The sequence below is a fragment of the Pelmatolapia mariae genome, linkage group LG18, assembly GCF_036321145.2.
Source record: "Pelmatolapia mariae isolate MD_Pm_ZW linkage group LG18, Pm_UMD_F_2, whole genome shotgun sequence".
NCBI lineage: Eukaryota > Metazoa > Chordata > Actinopteri > Cichliformes > Cichlidae > Pelmatolapia > Pelmatolapia mariae.
Window position 1 is genome coordinate 16,680,167 of NC_086243.1, and position 22,423 is coordinate 16,702,589.

Consider the following 22,423-nt stretch of genomic DNA (forward strand, 5'->3'; position numbering starts at 1 on the left):
AAATAATTATAACTTAAGGTCCTCTTTACAGCTTTTATTAGTCTTGTCATTGTCATTAAGCATAGATTAAAATGCTAAAGAACATGTCACTCTATTCAAACCGCTGTGAAAGACTGGGCACCTTTATTTAGCAAGCAAATTTCAAACATAGAAGTGAATTCACACGACAATTAAAACCATCTGAACAACCCGACTCATGACGAATATCAATTAAGAAAGAAGAAAATAAGGTCTAACAAAAAATCTGATAATGAAACAGAAGATGGAAATTCACCCTAATAATAAACAATTGGAGCAAAGGTCGAGAAGTACTTGAAGTTCTCAGGAAAAAAAATGGAAATTTTAGCATTTGCATAAGTGGGCGAGTCCATCTGTTGAAGAAGATGGTAAGATGCAGTCGAATGCAGAACAACCACTGAGTGATACCAAGTATGATTCATCATGTGAGCATCCACGGAAAATCACTTTAATCTGAGGATTTTAACGTGGATCTAATGTGGATGATTATGACCTACACCCTTGAGAAAACATAATCCTAATCCCCCCTGCACCACAAGTATCAACAGCCAACAGTTAAACAGGACCACTAAGACACAACGTCATCCATTTAAAGACATAAATCTAATAATCACTCTTTTTTAACCCACTTTGATCCCTATCAGCTCCTGCAGAGCAGAAGCTCCTCAGCTGCTCAAAGTCGCTAAAAGCACCACAAATTTGAGAATTATCTGTATGTTTAACGCTAAGTACAACAATTCCTTACTGTTTTCATGTTATAGTTTGGTGCATTAGTATTATAAAATATCATTTAGATCACTTTCAAAGTAATTTAAAGAGTTGATCAAGTAAAGGTTGATAACAATGCTCAAAAGGTTATCCAAAGGTTACAGGAAACATTAACATTCATGCACACATGAGCATTTGGCAGATGACAGAGTTTGCTTCTCTGAATGAAAACCAGTTTTTAAAGTTTTAATGTAGTTCCACATGGGACTGTATATAAACCATCAGTGAATACGGTAGATTTACATTTGAACTTGAAGCCAACTTCATTTATCAGTATGAGGAAGGTTTAGTCTGCTAAAACGGTGAGAACGGAAGAGCTGAAGGTGTTAAAACTTCAGCAGTGCTAACTTCACTGTTAAAGCTGTGGCGGTCTATCAAAATAAATATGTTGTCGACAGCAGTTAAAGAGGATTGGTATTAAGTAGAAAAAAAGAAAAACAAAACAAGTGATCATTCAAATACACATATAAAGCCAAAGAGGCATACATACAATAGGTTGGGTCATATAGTCATGTGGGTTTAAGCCAATCAATCAATCAATCAATCAAAGTGGAGGGCCTAAAAGAAGACGTGTGTACCCTCAGGACCAAATATGGTGTTACACATATCTTAATCTATATGTAGCTGTATAAGATTGGTTGTTTTGTGGTTACAATCCAATTTAAAATGTTGTGTGTAATATGTTTAATTGGGATCCTGGAGAAGGCCAGAACGTGTCAGTCTACCAATTAAGTTCTCCTAACTAAATGACAAATAGAGCAAAGTTTCCGGCTCAACTTCACCCAATTAAGGAGCGTGTGGAGGAGAGGAAAAGGTCTGAAGAGGTTAAAACTCCAGCAAAGCTTGAAAAGAGCATTTGAAGAGGAGATATTAGTTAGAAACGGTGTATGCCGTACACTCACTCCACTCTGTAAAAAAAACCAGTACAGTTCAAAGAAATCATTAAAAGGACAAAATTAGCATGACTGTCATATCCATGATGAGTATGTGTAAATATCTGACCACAACTGTATTAATAAATATTTTATCCTCATGGCATGTTCACGTGTAGCCTAAAAAAAATGCATTTTGACATCAAGCATTAAAAGAAAAGTGCTAAAACTGGAGAGAAGAGTTGGTCTTGTTATGTGCTGCTGTATCATAGGATGACATAAGCTGTTAATGAATGAAATGCGCAATATTCCTTCCTATGGACAGCCATAAGACTGAGAGCCAGACTTTGAGAACCTTGGATTTAGACAAATATACTGACTAAGACTGGCATCTTCGGCTGTTAGTGGGGTAAATATTCTCTTTATCTAATTAGCTCCTGTAAATGTCTCACATAATTAAATCCAGTTCAATCAGAGGCTACAGTCGTGTTGACTTACCTCCAATAGGGGCAGCAAAGCAGCAGCCCACACCCACCGCACAGGCAGCCGACAGCATCTCCGTGTTCCTCAACTCATTCTGTCCAACAAGGGTCAGATACACGCAGATACCAATACACGCAGAGCAGTGCATTCAAGCAAATACACACACATTCAAATCCCAAAAGGTGCACGTTTATTTGCAAATGCCACAAACATACATCCAGAACCAGTTTTATTTTACAAACGCAGCAGTTTGACTGCAAAGCTGCTGTGTTTGCGCACATTCGATGAGATTACTTATATATGATTGGAGTTTGATGGGAGGCTATAACTGAAAAACCATGATTGAGGGTTGAAATCATGAAATGAGATGTTTGTGTCGAAGCAAAAGCAACACAGATCGATGCCTCTCTGCGACGGTTCACTGAACAGAATCTAACACAGCGCAGACAAATGGAAAGACATCAATCTGTCTCAGCTCTCAAATGGACAGCTTGAATGAATGTTGATGGGATTGGAAATAAAGAAACTATCCGAGTCATGCATTCGTACCTTGCTTCCTTCAAAGGGCTCTTCCTTTAGCAGTAAAAGTGAAAAGAGGACAGACATGTGTGAGTGTAGTGGTTACCTTTTTTTTAAATGTATGTTTTTTTACTTCCTCCTGGAAGACATCCAAGTTATTATTCAAAGCAAGCAGACTCAAACAAGCAGCGAATGAGCTTCAGCAAACACAGTCCTGATTTTACTGTGAACTGAATTAACATTTTTCCAGACTGATTAGGTTTAGTGGTCCCTGCACTATTTGAGTCGTTCTAACTGTGCTGACACGTGTTTTTCTTCCTTCACATCACTGCAGTCTATCTTCCTCCACGCTGATGTGGCTGTTGATGCAAGGAGGAGAGGCACATCACAGTATCCAGTGTAGAAATAGACAGAAGCTCAGGGTGAAGTCTCACATGAGTGGAGGTGAGAGTCCGTCCTGGGGAACGGCAGAAAGTCGAAGAAATGTCAAAGATTTTTTAAAAACTGCATGTGCGTGTGTTATTCGCCCTTCACAATGATTATACTCAAATAAGGAGGAAGGTGATAAATCATGAAATTACGGGCTTAAGGATTTACATGATTTATTCCACATTTGCTTTTATTTGCCTCCCACTTGTGTGAGTTAACGTGTATGTGTACATATCAGCGGCAGTCTTTCAGCAAAGCGTGGTACACACTCACATGTAGGCTCTTCGTCTGCTGGTTTGAGTTTACACACAGAAATGATAAAGTAGTTTAGCTCAGTTTCGCTTAAGGCTCATTCTCAGGGACTTGATATTGAATCAGTGCCATACTTTGTTGCATCTTGTAAGTATGTAACCCACTGACTTGTGTTACATAAATGATTTTTTTTAGAAATGAAAAAATATACCTCAAACATGCACTATGAAAATGTCTGAACCTTTTATGTTCACTGTCATTACCATTTGATTTATAGCCTGTAACACATTTAAACAATAGAAGTTGACCCAAAGTGCTTCAATGGCAGGCACGTTTACAGTCCAGGTTTCCAAAAAAAAGTTCCAACATACATGCAGCATACATGAAAATCTGACTGGTCTGTTTTATTGTGTTAGTTAATTACTGTAGAAAGTAAAAGTCACAGTGATTTAGCTAGCATCGCACAGGTACTACTAAGAACCCCCCCACCACTTTTTTTTTTTACTTCTCGTTCATGTTAACCCACTACTAAAGATCATTAACTTGTGGTTTGTTTTTTTTTGTAATATCATCTGCTGCCCTTCCCTCAACCTGATTCTGTTGCAGGTCTCTTCCTCTTATAGGGGAGTTCTTCCTTCCCACCATTCCCAACCAATCTTATATCTTATAGTCTTTCCCTTACAATTGAAAGTGGCTTAATATGACTGTTGTTATGAGTTAAAACTATATAAATAAAACTAAATATGAATTATTCCTTACTTCACTTTCTAATGTGTAATTTAACGAGTTCATTTGTAACTCATTACGCCCCTCTGAAACCCCTGCTGGTCTTGAAGTGGCAGTGTGATAAGGTGAGGGAGGGCCACCAATTCTTGTGAGAAGTTATCGAGCTCTCGTTATGCACTAACTTAGTTAAACTAGCACCCTTTAGACTCCCTGCCTTCAAATTATGCTTCATCACTTCATCCAACACATTTCAAAAGGTGCAACTTTTACTCAACTAGTGGCCAAAGCAACCACAAGGAGGGTTTTGGTGTAGTACTCTCTTTGCTACAGATAGTACCCTAGCCAATGCCTGCAACCACATCACGACCAATCAGGAAATACGCATTTTTCCCTAGCGTCTTTGGCAGCAATGACCTGTAGTGACCCTTCATACAGTTTAGACCAGTGACAGTTATCTTTACAATGAATCTGTTGTTGTAGTGTTTCTGATAGTAATGTAAGGAAGTGGCTCTTTCACTTTTCCCCACTCATAAATTTGGGGAAACAAACACTCCCCAATATTGAGGCTAAAGTTAGGATCTAAACAGATCTCACTACAAATATCAGCATGTGTGACTCTGCAGATGAATGTGAGCACAAAAGGGGTAAAATGAACAACTAGCGATGATGATTGATGAATAGAAAACAGAAATACATTTCAAATTTTTCACACCAATTTTTCAAGCTTTTTTTTTTAATTTATTGTAAAGAGCCAAAAACAGTTTTTCTGTTTCATTAAAATCAGAGGCTCAAACTGACTGAAATCATTTGTGGACTTGAGCTGCAGACATGCGAGAACTCATAAATTAGATTTCATCACAGATGATAATATGACACTTTTTATAGAAGTAAGCGGAAAGCCCTCAAACACAGTGCTGTGCTGCAGTCTGCTGGGACATCTGCATATCAATTTGAAATATGTTCTCCATCCTCACCTTGTAAATCCCACCAAAAACAGCAGCCATAAATTTGCTCAGGAGAGCGGCGCACAGACTGGCAACATGAACGAAGGGTCCCTGTGAGGGAGGATAGAGAAAGGCAGACATTAGAAGACAGGGTACGACTAAAAGCACACTTAAAGACTAAGCAGAGCATGCTGCATCCAAGATCAAGAGCATTATTCAAAAACCTTTGCACGATTAAACCACGCTCAGATGCATATTCAAACTGCTTTATTACACCCTGGATGGGAAATGTAACTGCTATTAGCAGTAAATCACACTTTTATTTTGACAGCTCTGACTTTAATGAGACTAGAAGAGAGAACATTATTAAATCTTCCAGACCTACAAAAAAGCCTTTAATTCATTGGTTGTAATTTGTGAAGCCAAGAAGACTCTAATGGGTGAAGGCTAGGGGAAAAATAAACTCTCTACCTCCTTCCCCAGAGGCATTCCACTACCCAGCGCGCAGGTCAGACCAATCACTTTGGCAACAAAGGTCTTAAAAGTCAGATACTCCTTCAGGACCACCCCCCTGAGTATGGTCTTCATCTCTGGAATACCTGAACCTGAGAAATAAAAAGATGCCAGGTGGGATGATGCAGTGCAGAGAAAAGATGAGTTGAAAGAAAGCAATTACACAGAGGGGGTGGGGGAATAAATGAAGAGCAAGAGGAGACAGTAAGGGGAAAAGCTGATTGATATTCATATAGTTTTAGTATGCACATCTCATCAGAGCTATATTTAATGGATTTCCTGCAGATGCAATCACTAAGACATACAGCACATGTCCTTGGAGCCCTTATGGAGCACTACAGAGCCAATTACATTACACAGAAATAAGACCATGAATTAGAATATGAATATAAATACATATGTTTATGTCCACATTTTGTGTGCATGTCTTACCCACAGCCTGAGGCGCAAGTATCTGTGTGAATCCTGCAGAGAAAGTAATGAGGACTACAGGGTAGCTGATCCAGGCAATGTACTGCAGAAGCAAGTTACTGTCCAGTCCACCGTACATCCACTTCTGTGCTGCACACATATATAAGGAACTTCATTTCAGTATCATGCAGTACAAAACTAAACTAGTCAAAAACTATTCCCAATTAATTTTCTGTGACTCCTTTTCTCTTCTTCTTCTCTTCGACTGCTTCTCTGTGCTCTAACCCCAAATCTCTGCCTTTGATTTCCTCACCCTCAGCAGCTCCTCTTTCATCCTACGAGCAAATTTACAGTTTCAAAAAACAGAGGAAAAAAAACGAAAGCTACTAAACTAAGCCAGCTGTGTATTTCGCCATCTACTTTTCTTCACTCGTACCTGAAAAAAAGATCTTTTCAAAAATGTTCTGATGCTCAGAGAGGATGCGCTGGAAAACATCAGCATGGGCGGAAAAGATGGGCGTGTTTGCTCAGTCACGGCTGAGTAGTGTTTTGTTAAAGTTAATGATGTGTCAACCTTTTTATTTTTTTTATTTTTTTTTTACAAGTTTTGGTTTTGTTTGAACACTTTTAGAAAAAAAATGTCAGGGAAAATAATCTGGTTTATTATAATTTATTGTGAGATTTTGGGAATTTTTTTATCAAATACTGTATAGTTTCTATTCACATCACAGATGTTTGTAAAATCCCAGTTTGTTTGAAATGTGAATAGAAACAGTGATTTCTAAATATTATGAACCAATATTTCATCACAATTAAACTGTCTTCACAATGCACCTCTTAGCAGTTCATATGAAGCCTAACTCTTCGAGGTTTAATGCTGCCCCTGTGAGAACAGCCTCACATTTGCTGTCTGTCCAGTCTTTCAAGCATCTCTCTCTCGTTTTTGGTATGCATCTCTTTCCTACCTTCTTGGCAGAAGGCGATGGCATAGTCCATCACCCAGCTGACCAGAGCCATGAGTAGCCCCAGCAGAATAAGGAAGATCCAGTCCTCCCCCACCCGTGAGATCAAGAACTTCTGGCAGCGAGATGCACACACTGAGGGCACAGAGAAACAGAGAGAGGGAATCAAAAGTAAAGAAATTCCAGGTGTGATGAGACTGCAGAGATATACTTGTTTGTATGCGACTCAAAGAAACACCAGTGTCAAGGAGAAAAGAGGAGAGAAGGAAACTGAATTATAAATAATCAAACTGAATTATAAATAAGCTGAAAAAAGGAAGTCTAAATAATAAAACTTTTAAAAAAAGATTCAAAACTGTAATATGATGTTGAATGGTTGAGTTAAAAAAGGTATGAATAAAAGATTAATACACCCATTCATTTAAACATAATATGCATAGACATATGGCTACTACATATACAGGCATATTAGCATATCTATATAGATATGCCTACCCAGGTTCAGGTCGCAAAACCAGAGAAGCGGTAAAAACCGGATGGATGGACATTTTTAGAGTGAAAACTGTTGGCTTCCCCACAGATCACTGTTACAAAGACTAACCAGCTTGTTAGGACTATGCTTGCCTGCCATAGCCCAGCTTTTAAAGAAGAAGTGTGACTTCTCTTTGGTAAATGTAACCTAAATTTCTTTGTGAGCTAGTTAAAAAAAAAAGCTCACAAAAATTACTAATTGTCATATTTTGTTAAAGTCACATGATCACTCAACTCTAGTACATATGGAAAAAAATAATAACTCAGTAATATAAATAAACAACAACTAGTTGCATTCAAGGAACTTAATTTCTTTTGGTCCTACAAACTCAGTCACCCATTGGTTGCATTAATTAATATGTTTCAGCTGGCAACAAGTTATTTAACCCTAAATGGGACAGTGAGTAACTAAATTATTGGCCAGCATTAAACGATGAAAACAATTAAGGAGACTGCTGAAACTATTATAATAACAGTTCAAAGATAGTGGTGAACTATCATCTTTTAAGAAGAAATATGGAACTCACGACTATATTTCGACACATACACTGCAAAGAGATCTGAAGGGATTGGCAATAAACATCTGTGTAGACTTAAGAAAAACACTTATCAGTGAGACTAATCTGGAAAAAAGGCTTCAATTTGCCACATAAAGATTGGACCCTGGAGCAATGGAAAAAGCTTATGTGGTTTGATGATTCCAGATTTGACCTGTTTCACTGTGAAGGTTAAATCAGAGTAAGAAGAGAGCTGGATGAAGCAATGCACCCCTTGCGACTAGCGCTTGCCGTACAAGCCTGTAGGGGTGGTGTTTTGATTTGGAGTTGCTTCAGGTGGTCAAGTTTAGGTTCAGAAACATTATTTGCCAAAAAAGGTGTTTCTACCAGTGGAGTTCTCTTTTATAGGCATATTTATAGATGACACTGCCAGGATTCACTGGGTTCAAATTGTAAAAGAGTGGTTGTAGGGAGCATGAGACATCACGGGGTTACACTAGTTTTAAATAAAAAAACAACTGAATACATTTTGAGGTCACCACTGGACAAAATTTGAGTGATTTTATGTGTATTTTAATGAAGAAAACAAGAGACTAAAAAGATGCAGTGAGCAGAGAGATGTTATCATTTTTGCACATGAGAGAATCACATTATCTTCATCCAGTTCAAATATGAGAATATCAAGACAAAAAAAAGCTAGGTCATGGTTATAAATTCTACTATTACATTATAATCTATAACTCTGGGTTAGGTCAGCTAAAAGAAGCATCGCTGGACTCATTTCTCCTCTCTTGTCTGCGGACACTGCCAAAGCCTGGAATTCACAAATATCCAGAGCATTCATAGATGTGCCTATCCCCAGAGAAGCTAAAAATGTGCTACTAACACATTTGCCAGATCCACACTTCATGACAGCGTTACAGCCAAGTGAGAAACCAAAAACACTTTTTTGTTAATTGTTCAGCTTGTTTGTAGAGGAAATGGAAACGGTTGTAGAGGAAAAAGTTTGATATTCGTCACTCATTATGTGACTAATTGGAAATAAATGTTCATTACGATGCTGTTTGTGACATTTGCTAAAAGCTTAAGTACTGAGCTGTCTTATGAAATGATTTATAATTTTTAAATGAAACCAATCACGTGGCAGCAACTCAATGCATTTACAGACATGGTTAAAAACAATCTGCTGAAGGTCAAACAGAGCACTGAAATTAGTGTGGCATAGTTATTGGATGTTGAGTCTTTCAGAAACTGCTGATCTGCTGGGATTTTCCTACACAACCATCTCTGGGGTTTATAGAGAATGGCCTGAAAAAGAGAAAATATCCAGTGAGCAGCAGTTCTCTGGGTGAAAATGCCTTATTGATGCCAAAGAGCTGGTAGGAAGACAACAGCAACTCCAAGAACCACTCCAAGATATTCAGAAGAGCATCTTTGAATGCAAAACATGTCAAACCTTGAAGCAGATGGGCTACACAGCAAAAGAACACACCAGGTGCCACTCCTGTCAGCTAAGAACAGGAAACTGAGGCTATAATTAACACAGAGTTACCAAAATTGGACAACAGAAGATTAAAAAAAACACTGCCTGGTCTAAGTCTTGAGTTCTGATTGTAGAATTTGTGGTAAACAACATGAAAGACTCATCCTGCCTTGTATCAATGATTCAAGCTGATGGTAGTGAGCTAATGGTGTGGGGGACATTTTCTTGGCACACTTGGTACCTCTTAGTACCAAATGAACATAGTTTAAAAACCACAGCCTAGTTGAGAATTGTTGCTGACCATGTCCATCCCTTTAGCTGTATCCCCACTGGCTTCAATAAACTGATCCACAAGGCCAGCTACCGAGAGGACAATACCTCCCACCCACTCCATGATGTGCTGGCCAGTCACAGAGTAAGTGAGAGACTGATATTACCCAAATGCACCACTGAATGACGCAGGAAATCATTCCTGCCTGTGGCATCTCGCTGTACAATTCCTCCATCTAAAGCACAAGTATGCACTGCAATATTTGCACACCCTTAATATCACATTCTTTACAGAGAAAAGTCAATATGATAAGAAGGGCATCTTAATGTCAACTTTATATATTTATTTTTGTGTAATATACTGGGATATTTATCATCACAGCTATTTATATTTCTTAGAGCTTTTTTGCCATATTTTGTAACTTTTAGTTTATTGAATTATTTAATGTACTATAATTAGTTACAGTTCTAACTGTGTTGGAGCAACTGTGACCACATCATTTCCTCTGGGATTAATAAAGTATTCTGATTATGACCAGAGTGTACCCATTTTCTGATGGCTTTCTCCAGCAGGACAACGCGCCATGTCACAAAGCTCAAATCATCTTAAACTGGTTTCTTGAACATGACAATGAGTTCACCGAGTTCACAATGAGTCACATTACTCTGCCTCCACTGTGTAATGTGATAATATTTATTATTTCACATCAAGATATCTTGTGGTTATGCTGCTTGTATAATGTTTTGATATGGCTCAAAAAAAGAACTGTTCGTGTTAAATCTTGTTTGAATGGCATGCTGCTATTCAAAAACCAAAACAAGGAAAATGATAAATGAAAGGACTTTGCAGCAGTCTTTCTAGGCCGGGAAGCGGGTCACAATGGGATGCAGCGTCTCCTGAGGGAAATGAGGCACAACTGTGTGCGTGATGGGGCAGGCTGTCCAGCTGCCAGGCCACCTGCTGGATGGCAAACAGCCAGCATAGAACCTACACATGAACATGGGATAAGCATGCAATCTGACACATGACACAATCTCACACAGAGTCAAAAAGAAAACATGCCTCTGGAAAATATTTAGCAGATAAATCTAAGTGAACACATGAGATGACATGGTTTTCTAGATTGTGTCATTTTACTTGACAGTTCAGTTGAAACTCTTTTATAAAAGAAAGAGGGGGAATTCTCAGAGATTCTCTGTATGTATTCCCTTTAATCTCTTTCTCTCTCTCACACACACACACACACACACACACACACACACACACACACACACACACACACGTAATCTTTAAGAGGACATTCACTGACGTAATGCATTCCCTAGCCTCTTAACCTCACCTTAACTATCACAACAAAGTGCGTAATCTAAACATATTTTTAATATGAACCCTAATCATAAAAGGGCACCCGTAGTTTCATTTAATCCTCTACATTGCTTTGCTGAGTTACCCTCTTTTTAGGGTTCTTTTGGCAGGTCCTGTTTAGCTCCATTATACTGAAGCAAAACTGGGCAACTCACATAACAGCAACCTAGATGGATAAACAGCACTACAGGCAAAAGAGAAAAATGCATACGTTTAAACTGGAGTATGAAGTGTCCCTTATTTGACTTGAAACCAGCAAAAATGTCCCCACTCTGATGGTCTTAGAATTTGTAGGGGTCCTCATAAAGGCAGCTATACAAGTACAACACACACACACACGCACACACACACACACAGTCTGGCACCTGCACCACCACATACTTCCATGTGCATCTTGGCTCACACTTACATCCGCAGGCTCAGTGGCGTTCACAGATGTCTTCTCCTGATCCCGCACTAAAAATCACACCCAACGCCAGACACTTTCTCCACCTCTGCGAGTCCTGCATTGCATCACCCTAATCATTAATAATGTTGAAAATGCAGGAGATCTTTCACCTACAGCCCTTTTCAAAGATTTACAGTCCTCGAATGTACAGTGAAACACTAGCTGTGATATTATTCACTGAGGCTGAACCTTGGAATAACCTGCAGTCCCAGGTCTGATTAATACCTGCTACAAAAATGCACCAAAATTTCACTCTGTGAGGCAAAAATAATCACAGTGAGGGGAGTACATGTTTTGTAGCTCAGCAGCACAGTCTTTAGTTGCATGTGTAGGTTGTCTTGTTCAAAAACCTCCAACTACTGATACGAACCGAGGCACACACTAGTCCATCACCCACAGATATGATGTTCCCACACAGATGCATGAGAGGAAAGCACTAAAACTCCCACTTCCACCAAATCTGAAGGCTCTCTCAGTACACATTACCTAAGAATGAAAGCAGCGGTGCCCGGCCAGCCTGAGCGCCTCTCCAAAGATGAGTCTAAAAATACAAACACCTCTTGATCTATGAGCACACACGGCAGACAGTGAACACACAAATCACTCTGGCTGGCTGCTGATCTGACTGATTGTTTTAAATGGCTTCCGTTACAGCCAGCAAGCAACGCTGTGCTGATATAGCGCAGCTTTCACCTATAGTGCAATCTATTGCTCTTTAATCAGATCACTAGTCACAAGGGCAAAGAGGCAGAGATGGATACTGGAAAGCAGCCACGCTGGCTCACTTACGCAAGCACGAGTAAAAACAAACACTGCCTTTCCCTCCTATTGCCTTGTCGAGAGTCATCCCTGAGAGTGATTATTTATTTTAACACTTTATTTTCTGTTGTTTGTCTCACATAACTTTTTCCCCCAGTTACTAATAGAGTTCAATAAATCTGTGTCCCCCCTGAAAAACAATCAGGTAAACTGCAAGTGGAAATTTTAAGTATTTATAATCCTGTTTCCAAAAAAGTGTAGAAATTGCAAAATGGAGGGGAAAAAAGACATTAATAAAGCAAAGAAACAAAAAATAAAGACAAAAGACTGAAAAGGTATGTGATGCTAAAGCTTCTGTTGTGGGGAATATCTTGAAAGAAATTAGGTTAAGCAACAAAAACTGGGAATAATCAATCATATTGCCTTATTAAGTCCTTATTGTTACTTATTTCAAGGGTAAAGATAATGAGGATCTGGCCACTCTTAACAGTTTGCTATACTGATAAGGAGTTTCATCTTCTGTACACAGTGGACTGACACTGGCTAACATTTACAGCTCTTTTACACTATGATCACATTTAACCATGCATTCATTCAGACCTCTATCCACCTCACATCTATGGCCAGTTTAGAATCACCAATTAACCCATCATCTATGTTTTGGATGGTGGGAGGAAGCCAGAGCACCAGTAGTAAACCTATGCAGACACAAGGAGAACATGCAGTCCACACAGGATAGTTCTTGTTGTGAGTTAAGACCACTGCACCACAGTGCCAGTATCATGAAAAGATTCAGAGAATTGGGAGGAATCTCTATACACGAGAAAAAGGTCTGAAAAACAAATTTTAATGGCCGTAATCTTTGAGCCACTCAAAGGAACACTTAAGAGAGCCATTTCTCAATACTTCCAAAAGCCGTGCCGTCTCTCTATGACATCATGTTAGACACACATCTGAATGCTCCAGATCTGCAAAGTGTCAAAACGTCTGCTTTGACAAATAGGTTGTGGCCGTGGCTGCTACTTAACCTCCTTAATTCATATGGAATATAGTAAGGGCGTACTTAATTTTCCACACATGACTCCTGCTTTTTTCCTTCACTTTTGTTAAATAAACAACGACATGGTGTAATATGTCATGTGCTGTTGTTCATCTGAGGCTGCTTACTTTACTTTTATTTTCTTAAAGCCTTTTTCCACACGACTATAAGGAAGGAGGCCTTCAGCTGTGGTGCTAAATGAAAATGATACATTAAACAAATATGAGTGCAAGTTAAAGTGAATTTAAAAATGGGGCCCTTGTTTGCATGTTCACACTTTACCAAATTTGGAGTCTAAGCAGAAAAAAAACAATTTTGACACAAACTGTAGAGAGTGGGCACAGACAGTTTTATTAAACTTCTACAGCTGCAAGTGCTGATGGTGTCGGCAATAAATGCAAATGGAGCAAAGCAAACCTTAAGAATTCTTATTATCATAGGATCTTTACTCTATAATATAAAGTGCTTTGGAAAAATGTATTTGATCTGATCCATAAAATCAGAAATTACAAAAATCAATAAATTGAATAAATCAGATTCCTCATTTTACCAACCAAAATGCCACAGCAGAGGTCTGTACTACGAGGCATGATTTTCTTTTATCCAGGCAACTTTCAGGTTAACCCTGGATAATACTATGAGTTGTGGATCACTTCTTACTGGGTATATGGACATCATAATATAACATGTTCTGGCTGACCTCATCTTCAACTTGCACGTAAACTAAGCCTAAGTTTGAGTTCAGTTTTTAGATTTGTTCTTTACTGTCAGGCTGTTAAACACCACTGAGGCTGCTGCTAAAAGAACAAAAACTAAAACTATCTTTTAAACATCAATTTAATGAAATACTCGTTATAATCTATCAGAGTCTCCCACTCTCCCTTATCTTAACGACAGAGCCGTGTTATTGATAGGTCTGTTAACTCACACACTATGCATTTTTACTGGCTTTCTTTCCTGGCTATAAATAGGCTACACTTTATTAATATAGCAGCTCTTTTCCAACCTTACTGACCAAAGCACTTAAAGCAGACACTCTTAATACAATATTACTCTAAAGTGCTTTTCCTCTCACGCAAACTCACACTGCTGATTTGTCTGCAGGAGCTGTGTTGCTGTGTTTAACCTCGTCATATTTTTCCCATAGTATAGTTTAAGTTCTTCATTTGAAAGCACAGCCATTCTTGTGAATGGTCAGATGCTGCCAACACCACCTCTTTCACGTGAATGTGCAGGGAAACCCTGGCTTAGCTCAGCGAGATCGTTACCTTTGTGTTGCTGCCTATCCTGAATGCCTGTGTTAGGGTAAGTGAATTCAGATAACAAAAAGATACCCTGGCTGTGTTAAACTCACTTTGTAGTACAAGGCTCTGGAAAGAAGGTCGACTCAACTTGAAGTAGACACTAAAATATTTCCTCACTCGACAGACACTCCAGCTTTAAGATACGTATTCATCTGTAAGGTTTCGCCTGGATTGATTAAGATACGATGAGTTCATCTGTAGAGCTGATAGCTTTGAAAAATGACAAATACAGTGTGACTTTTTGAAAAACAATATCACAGTCATTCAAAACACATTTGGAAGATGCACACATACACACAGAAATACACATAACACTCCATTACTGTAGAGTACATCGGTCTCAAGTGGAGCTCTCTGCTGGTGCCACTCCTTTATCTGCAGTCATCTGGGAAGACTAGACATAAAATAACCTGACAGCTCAGATCAGCGTTTTGCTCACATAAACAAACGTAAACACAAAGTGAAGCAATCAGATACACTCACACACTGGCAAACACAATCTGGGCCACTGGCTGCCAGCAGAGGACGCTGTCCCTGCCTTTGACATTGAGACAGTCCTTGGTGTCTGGAGGTCGTTGCTCAGATCAGACACATTTAATTCTTCTCTTTGGACTTCATTTATAAAACATGCAAGTCGCATGCAGGTAGTATGGTGTGAGCAGAAAAACACTCAAAATTAGCCTTTTAGAAAATCTTACTGTGACCTGTAAATGATCTATTCTGTAAGGAAAGTCAAGTTTTTTAATGCAAATGATGTTCTTGTTAGTTATGTGGGGGTGTTACTCTTTAAGACGTTTATCAGCCTCAGTTCTGCCTTTTTGTCCTGATCACTGCCAGGCTGGGACTCTTAAACTGAGGAACTTTTATTGGACGTAAAAGTCCGACACCATCGGGAATACTATCAGGAAACTATAAATATGTAGGACCTTTTTCTCCATCTCTTGTAGCTGCTGTGCTGTACTTCAAGAAGTCGTTACTTTCACACGACTTTAATGCTCAGTGGAGAGCTGAAATCACAGTTTTAGGGGTGTGCACACACACGATTCACTTTAGTTAATCACTACATTGGTCTGACCTTCAGGCACTACCTGCACAGTTTCTCCTTGCAAGCCTGAGTCTGAAGGAGGAGTATCAAACATTCAGCCTTACAAAGAGTTCTGCAGAGTCCAGCAGGAGAGAAGAACGGTTTTATTCTTAATCACAAAGTATTGTTGTAGCAGATCATGAGATGGCCGTGTTTGTCCAAACTCTAAAGTCTAAATCATTGTCAGTTTTAAAAACATTACCCACACTACACCATGCTGATATGTTTCTATGATTTGCATTTTTTAAATAGTTCTCCAGGCTTTCTGAAGGTCTTTCAAACTTCTTATATTGACATTGGCGGTTTTGTTCACTCCAGTTCTTGTAGCTGACCATTTTCAGAGGAAATTTTTGTTTTGTTTTGTTAAGCCTCTCAACACTGACCTATGAATCATTCAAGGATAAAAAGGCACCAAACTCAAGGGACGAACAAGTGTTGTATCTACACGTAGCAGACAACTTAAAAGAACCATTGTATCTTCGAGCAGCAGTGTGGGATCATTGTGACAGAGAAGGGAACAAAAGGCAGCCAACATCCAAAGAAGAGCTCTGAATGTCCTTCAAGAAGCCTGGAGAACTATTCCTGAAGAGTACTTGAAGAAATTACAAGAAAGCTTGCCTAAGAGAGTTCAGGCTATGTTGAAGAATAAATATGGTCATATCAAATATTGACTTTCAAGCTTGTTAGAAGTATACGAACTCTGTTTTTGCATGATGTACTGTATTTCCAGGCACATTTGCACGTTTTAATAAATTGCTGCACCTTTTTCCCATTTTCCCAACAAAATACAAAGAAATGAGGACTGCCTCAAGACTTTTGCACAGTACTGTACAACAGTAGCTTGTACTGCAGTGTCTTTGTGACTTGAGGTGACTGTTGTGAACTAGTGATACATAAATATCATTTAGATAAACTGAATAGGTGAAAATAGAAAAACTGAAACATTTTGTAGAAACCGTTTTACTGGTCTGGCCCACCTAAAATCAAATTTGTCTGTATGTGGTTTATGAATTAATATGTGGGTTAGGGGTTAAAAGAGTGATCGTCACTTACACTGGCACTTTGCACAGGGGTCTTTCTCATATTCCAGAAGATCAGCACGACTACGAACGCTGGCGTTCCTCCTCATGCCACCGCCATCCCGCACCCCTCCATCACGTAGGCGCGCCGCCTCCTCCTTGGCAAACACACCCAGCTCCTGGGTGTACCGCCCATACATCTGAATAGATGAAAAGGAAAAAGTTTTTACACTGGTAGTAACAGAGGAAGGCAGTGTAGAAAATGTCAGTGTGATACAGCATGTTTTCCACTTTAAAAATTAATACTGTGTTGGGTCACAATAATACATTCAGCGTAAACACGCTAAGGTTCAAGCTCTGAGTAAACAGACCCAGCTGTGGAAAATTCACTGACTGCAAATAGAAACTCCATTCACAGCTTTCCTCTTTAATTCTCCTTTAGAAATAAATAAAAAAAATCACTCAGCTTTGACTCAGCAGTCGTGTAATGACTTCTTTTCAGACAGATGAGCAGACAATAAGCTCCACCTGTCAGCTCCCAGCTGATTAACTCTGCAGGGCTGGCACACAATTGACTACTAACAATGAGAGGCGGTGTTCATAGCGAACTACACACAATCAATCACGTATAAAGACTGCATCCCAGCCATAGATGTGGTTGTTGTAGATTTGGCCAGTGTGTAGTTAGTTATTAACACCATAATGAAGCTTTTCAAGCTGCTGTTTAGTGTTGTGGTTGTTTGTGTTTGTTGTGTTACTGCGCAGCATTCCTGGAAGATTCCTCTGCAGAAACCTCAAACTTCTCATTCTTTTCAGTGGTCTCAACAACAGTCAAATGTCCCTCCAACTATAGCTCCTCTTGATAAATGCCTGGTAGAGGAGGCTCAGAAGATCCGGTGTGGGACTCCAGATCTGACCCCTGAACAATGTGAAAAAATGAATTGCTGCTTTGATGGGCTACAGTGCTACTATGGGAAAACAGGTATTTGTGCTTCGGTGAGGTTTCTTTTCATGTTGGTGGACATGTGAAACTGAGCAGACCTTCACCCATCTATTGTCTTGTCTCCCAGTGACTGTGCAGTGTACCAGGGATGGCCAGTTTGTGGTGGTTGTGGCTAGAGATGCCACCCTGCCACCCATAGAACTGGACTCAATCGGCCTGCTGGAGACTGACGATGTCTTCTGTACCCCTGTCGACAGCACCTCTGCCTTTGTCATCTTTCAGTTCCCTGTGACAGCATGTGGCACCACAGTTACGGTAGGGTGGAGGGTTATCTAGACCATCTTTGATATGAAAATACAATCTGATCTGATTCATCACTTGAACATAGTCATTTTTTTTCCCTCTTTCCACAGGAGGAGGATGGTTTTGTGGTTTATGAAAACCACATGTCGTCTTCATATGAAGTAGGAGTTGGCCTAAAAGGCTCAATTACCAGGGACAGCCATTTTGAGTGAGTCTGTCAAACGGGAATTGGCAAATTCTGAACACAATGACAACACAAAAGCACTGATTATTTATTTTTATTTGAGTCAATGTAAAACCCCCTTTAGCTTCATGTATTGTAAACTTTTTTCTCCTTTGGCAGCTGCAATGTAAATGTGCTGTCTCTAAAGCACTGCCAGTCAGCTTTTGTTTAAATGTGCTATAAATAAAATGACGGCCATCCCTAAAAGGTTCACACTTCTGATGGTGCATGTTTAAAGTATAATTTCCAAAAAGCTTAAGCAGTTCAGTGGGTACATGTTGGACTTGAAAGAGAGAACCTGTCAATCCTATTGGACTAATATCTAGAACCAGTGCCTCTGTTATCGTGCCACACTACAAAGCAATTAACCTGTAGTTTTCCATTCATTCTATCATTTAACTCTTAAAGGGACTGACACTTAAGTAGGCCTTTGACTGCTTAAATACCGCAAAGTTGTGCTCTGCCGACAGGCTACTGTTCCAGTGTCGGTACTCCGGCACAGCCACAGAGGCTCTCATCCTGGAGGTGAACCCTGTTCCTCCTCCCGTACCGGTTGCTGCTGCAGGACCTCTCAGAGTGGAGCTCAGACTGGGAAGTGGACAGTGCCGCACAAAAGGATGTGTGGAGGGTGAGTCGCATGACCCCTATGAAGCGGTACAGAAATGAACTTGTTTGCACTAAAACTATTACTCTGCTTGCAGAAGTGGCAGCGTACAGCTCCTTCTATGCCCCATCAGACTACCCAATCACCAAAGTGTTACGGGAACCTGTCTATGTTGAGGTGCGCATCTTGGCAAGGTCCGACCCAAATATCATTCTGAACTTGGAGCACTGCTGGGCCACCTCCAACCCAAATCCTGACAGCCTGCCACAGTGGGACCTTCTGTTTAATGGGTATATAAAAGCAAACTGATACAACTTTGTACACTTATTTGTATTTTGTGCTAAGGTGGATTCTTCTTGGCTGCAGGTGTCCGTACCATGATGACAAATACCTGACCACAGTGGTTCATGTGGACGGCTCCTCTGGGCTTCAGTACCCGACGCACCACAAACGTTTTGTCATAAAGATGTTCACATTTGTGGATCCAAACGACTTCTTTCCACAGAAAGACAGGGTACAGCAGAGCTTACTTAAATTGGGTTCCCTTCACAGAAACTGTTTTCTTGACCAAATGTACCTTCTTTTTAAAAAAGGTGTTCATCCACTGCACCACAGCTGTTTGCTATCCAACCAGTATGGACTCTTGTGAGCAGTACTGTCATCGACAGCGTGAGTATCTTGACTGTAGTTTAATACTTAAACTGCCTGGCATTCTGATCTCTAAGTTTACACAACTCCAGAAGTCTCCAGCTTTATGCAAGTTTAGCAAAACTTTCCAGCGCTTTCCACTTCAAGAAGGCAGATCGCACTGAAATTGGCATTTGCATGCTTAAATCAAAGGTAGAAAGGCTTCCCCCTGGAAGAGCTGAAATGGCATCTAGAATATTTAGCTTTACATATTCATTTATGCACTTCTGTAAGATTTTCTTTTTCAGCACTTAAAGAAAAAATGTCTGCCTTGCAGGAAGAGCAGTATCTGCAGCAAGGAAAGTTTCCCAGAGCCAGAGGGGTCTAGTCTCAAGTGGTGAAGTGATCCTGACTGAGAAGACCACAGCAGCACTGAACGCTAAACTGAAAGGATGACCCGCCACTGGCACGCCATTTCTGGCTGTCACTTTTAATAAAAAGCTTGTTAAAAGCTCATGCTGAACAACTGGGTTTGTCTCAAATCACTGCTTGAAGGTGACTAACTTTTGCTGAGGTAGATATTCTGCAAAGTCAAGCCGGTAACATGATGAAGGTGCCACCCTGTTTTCCTGATTCTTGCTGACAAGGCAGCAAGATTGCATTACATCTAGATGCTTGGAAATCTATACTGAAATGTACAATAGCAATACATAACACAGCAGATTTACTTTCAGTGGTGAAAAACTGCATGTCAGGAAATGTGCTTGACTAGCAACATTAGATGCAAAGTATTGATATGATTTGCTTTTTTCCTACCATGTCTCATTAAGATGAGACTCATGACTCCTCAAGACTTGGTGGTAGGCTTCTTGCTCCCTCTTCTGCTTCCACTTTATTTTTGATAACGGTCCCTGTACATTTCTCTATGCTACAACTTGCAACAGCTCTCCTCCACTGCTCTATACACCACCTCCCTTTTTGTGTCCCACTCAACTCCTCCTCCTCTCATTGAGATGGGCATCACGACTCCTCCAGACTCTGTCTTTCTGCTCGCATGAACAGGAGGTGCAGAGGGAAAGCAGAGCAGCTGTATAGGTTCAGTCTGACGTGCAGAGAACCATGCTGTCAGATGTCCATCTCACTCTATTTTTAACCTCTAACCTGCTGGAAATCATTAAAACATGATGCAGCTATGTATCATATTCAGGCAAGATTTCATTTAAGTACCGCTGCAAAATTCTCAGAGGAACTGGCCCATTGGATGGTGAGCAGTAACAGCTGCTGTGTGGATATAAACAGAGTGGAAAATGTTTTGCCACTGGTTAAAAATGCTGTCGGGTTGATAGATTAAAAATAGGTGCAGTGTGGAATGCTAAATGTTAGAAAAACAAGGGGTGGGTGGGTGGGGGGGGGGGGGGGGGCAGTTATCATGAAAACTATTATTTGGGGGGAAAATGGAGCTGTTCATGTAAATGATCAATTTATGTCCTTAATGAGAAACTCCAGATAATGAAAGCTTTCATTTTGATAAAATATAGGGTGTACGATTGTTTTGAAAATTCATTTCCATCTGTTTCTAGTAAATGAGATGAACTCTGTTCAGTCTTGAAAGTGCAATGAAGAAAAATATTCAAAAACCTCGTATTCAGGTTTTGTGACACAACTTCACATCAAACTCAGCATGTCCTACAATCATGCAATAATGACATCATGCACGATTTACTCAGTCTGCATTTCCTGTAAGATCGTTGGGGTGATTTTTGCCTTTTAGAAAGAACAGTGTGATAATGTCACCTCCAGCCAATGACTATGACCACAGACTGTATAAAAGATGACTCGTGACCATGTTGGCACCGTCTGGTTTTATGGGGGGTTGTTGTTTATTTATTTATTTATTATTTTATTTTATGATTATTATTTGTTTTATTGTTTTAATATTTTTTCAGATAATTCTGCTTTATGAAAATGTTCCAAAAGAGTGAGGCCTTACAGACAGACAGACAGGGGGAGGGCTTCTCTGAGAGCTGACCAATTTTAAACTACAGGGGGCTCCACCTGACTCCACTCACTAGTGGTGTAAGTGGCATGCATGACTCCGTTTCCAACGGTGAGTGGAGCGGATAATAAAGATTAAATATCTGCTACTCTAGCCTTAACTGTGGGGGAGAGACACTTGAATAATATACCTTGTACTAGCATCACATTATGTTTATATTTAACTTTTTTTTACTTGGCTAACTGAAAAGTCCAACTCTGCGCTCTGTGACATGAATGGGTCGAGTCTGTATTTGGGGTTTTTTTGTTGGTGTCAGCCACAGGTGAATGTACTGAGAAGGTAAATCCTTTTCAGCAACTTAACTGGAGGAACTGCAGTTTCTGCCAATTCCATATTTGCTGCTTTGTTCAGCTCTGGAGGCTGGTGCTTGATTGTGACACATGAATTGTTCTTTTGGCTTTTACGATTCTTCAGTGTCCTTTGATAAGGAAGCAGCAGTGCTGTGAATCATAGCTGAGGTGCCAATGATGCTCTCAGTTACCAGCGAGAGAAACCCCACTGCTAAAAGCTTCTGATCTGCTCAGTGACGATGGAGATTTAATATTTGTTCATGCACGTGCTGAACACCTGCACTAGAAACCTCTAAAAGAACAAAGCACGAGTGTAAAGAAACAATGTGCTGCAAAAACTGACAAAATGACATGGGGGCGGTGTGGACAGTTTCAATTTAATGTAATCAAAAAGAATCAGGGGTGTCCAGTCCAGTCCGCACACCAAAGTGTCCATGGGCAAAATACTGAACCCCGAGTTGCTGTGTACATCAGAGTATGAATCTTAGACAGAAAGCACTTAGACACAGAAGATAGAAGATAAAATTCAAATAGATTAGTACCTTCCAAATTAAATGACTCATATCAGTCAAAGTCTAAAGATCTTGACCAGCAAAGTAGCATCTCCATGTTAATCACTACACTCAGAAACTCTATTCCCTCTGACTTTTATAAGGTGGCAAATAAATTTTCATGCACCC

The 22,423-nt window shown here is 39.9% G+C and overlaps 2 protein-coding genes across 2 annotated transcripts in view; one reads left to right on the plus strand and one right to left on the minus strand.

Moving 5' to 3' along the window:
- clcn2a (chloride channel, voltage-sensitive 2a) overlaps window positions 1-16,897 on the minus strand; it is a 34,825-nt gene extending 17,928 nt beyond the window's left edge. Inside the window, exons 1-7 of the mRNA XM_063461744.1 lie at window positions 16,732-16,897; window positions 6,901-7,032; window positions 5,957-6,085; window positions 5,483-5,616; window positions 5,044-5,122; window positions 2,691-2,722; window positions 2,157-2,235 (exon numbers count right to left, since the gene is read on the minus strand). Coding sequence (XP_063317814.1) covers window positions 2,157-2,235; window positions 2,691-2,722; window positions 5,044-5,122; window positions 5,483-5,616; window positions 5,957-6,085; window positions 6,901-7,032; window positions 16,732-16,897 — 751 coding nt within the window. The remainder of the gene's footprint in view (window positions 1-2,156; window positions 2,236-2,690; window positions 2,723-5,043; window positions 5,123-5,482; window positions 5,617-5,956; window positions 6,086-6,900; window positions 7,033-16,731) is intronic.
- Window positions 16,898-17,399: 502 nt separating this feature from the next.
- LOC134617308 (zona pellucida sperm-binding protein 4-like) lies at window positions 17,400-19,853 on the plus strand. Its single transcript, XM_065469519.1, has 8 exons — window positions 17,400-17,679; window positions 17,768-17,955; window positions 18,054-18,151; window positions 18,637-18,794; window positions 18,868-19,060; window positions 19,137-19,284; window positions 19,364-19,439; window positions 19,735-19,853. Exons 1-8 carry the CDS (start codon window positions 17,400-17,402, stop codon window positions 19,851-19,853), a joined length of 1,260 nt encoding a protein of 419 aa, XP_065325591.1.
- The last annotated feature ends 2,570 nt before the right edge of the window (window positions 19,854-22,423 follow it).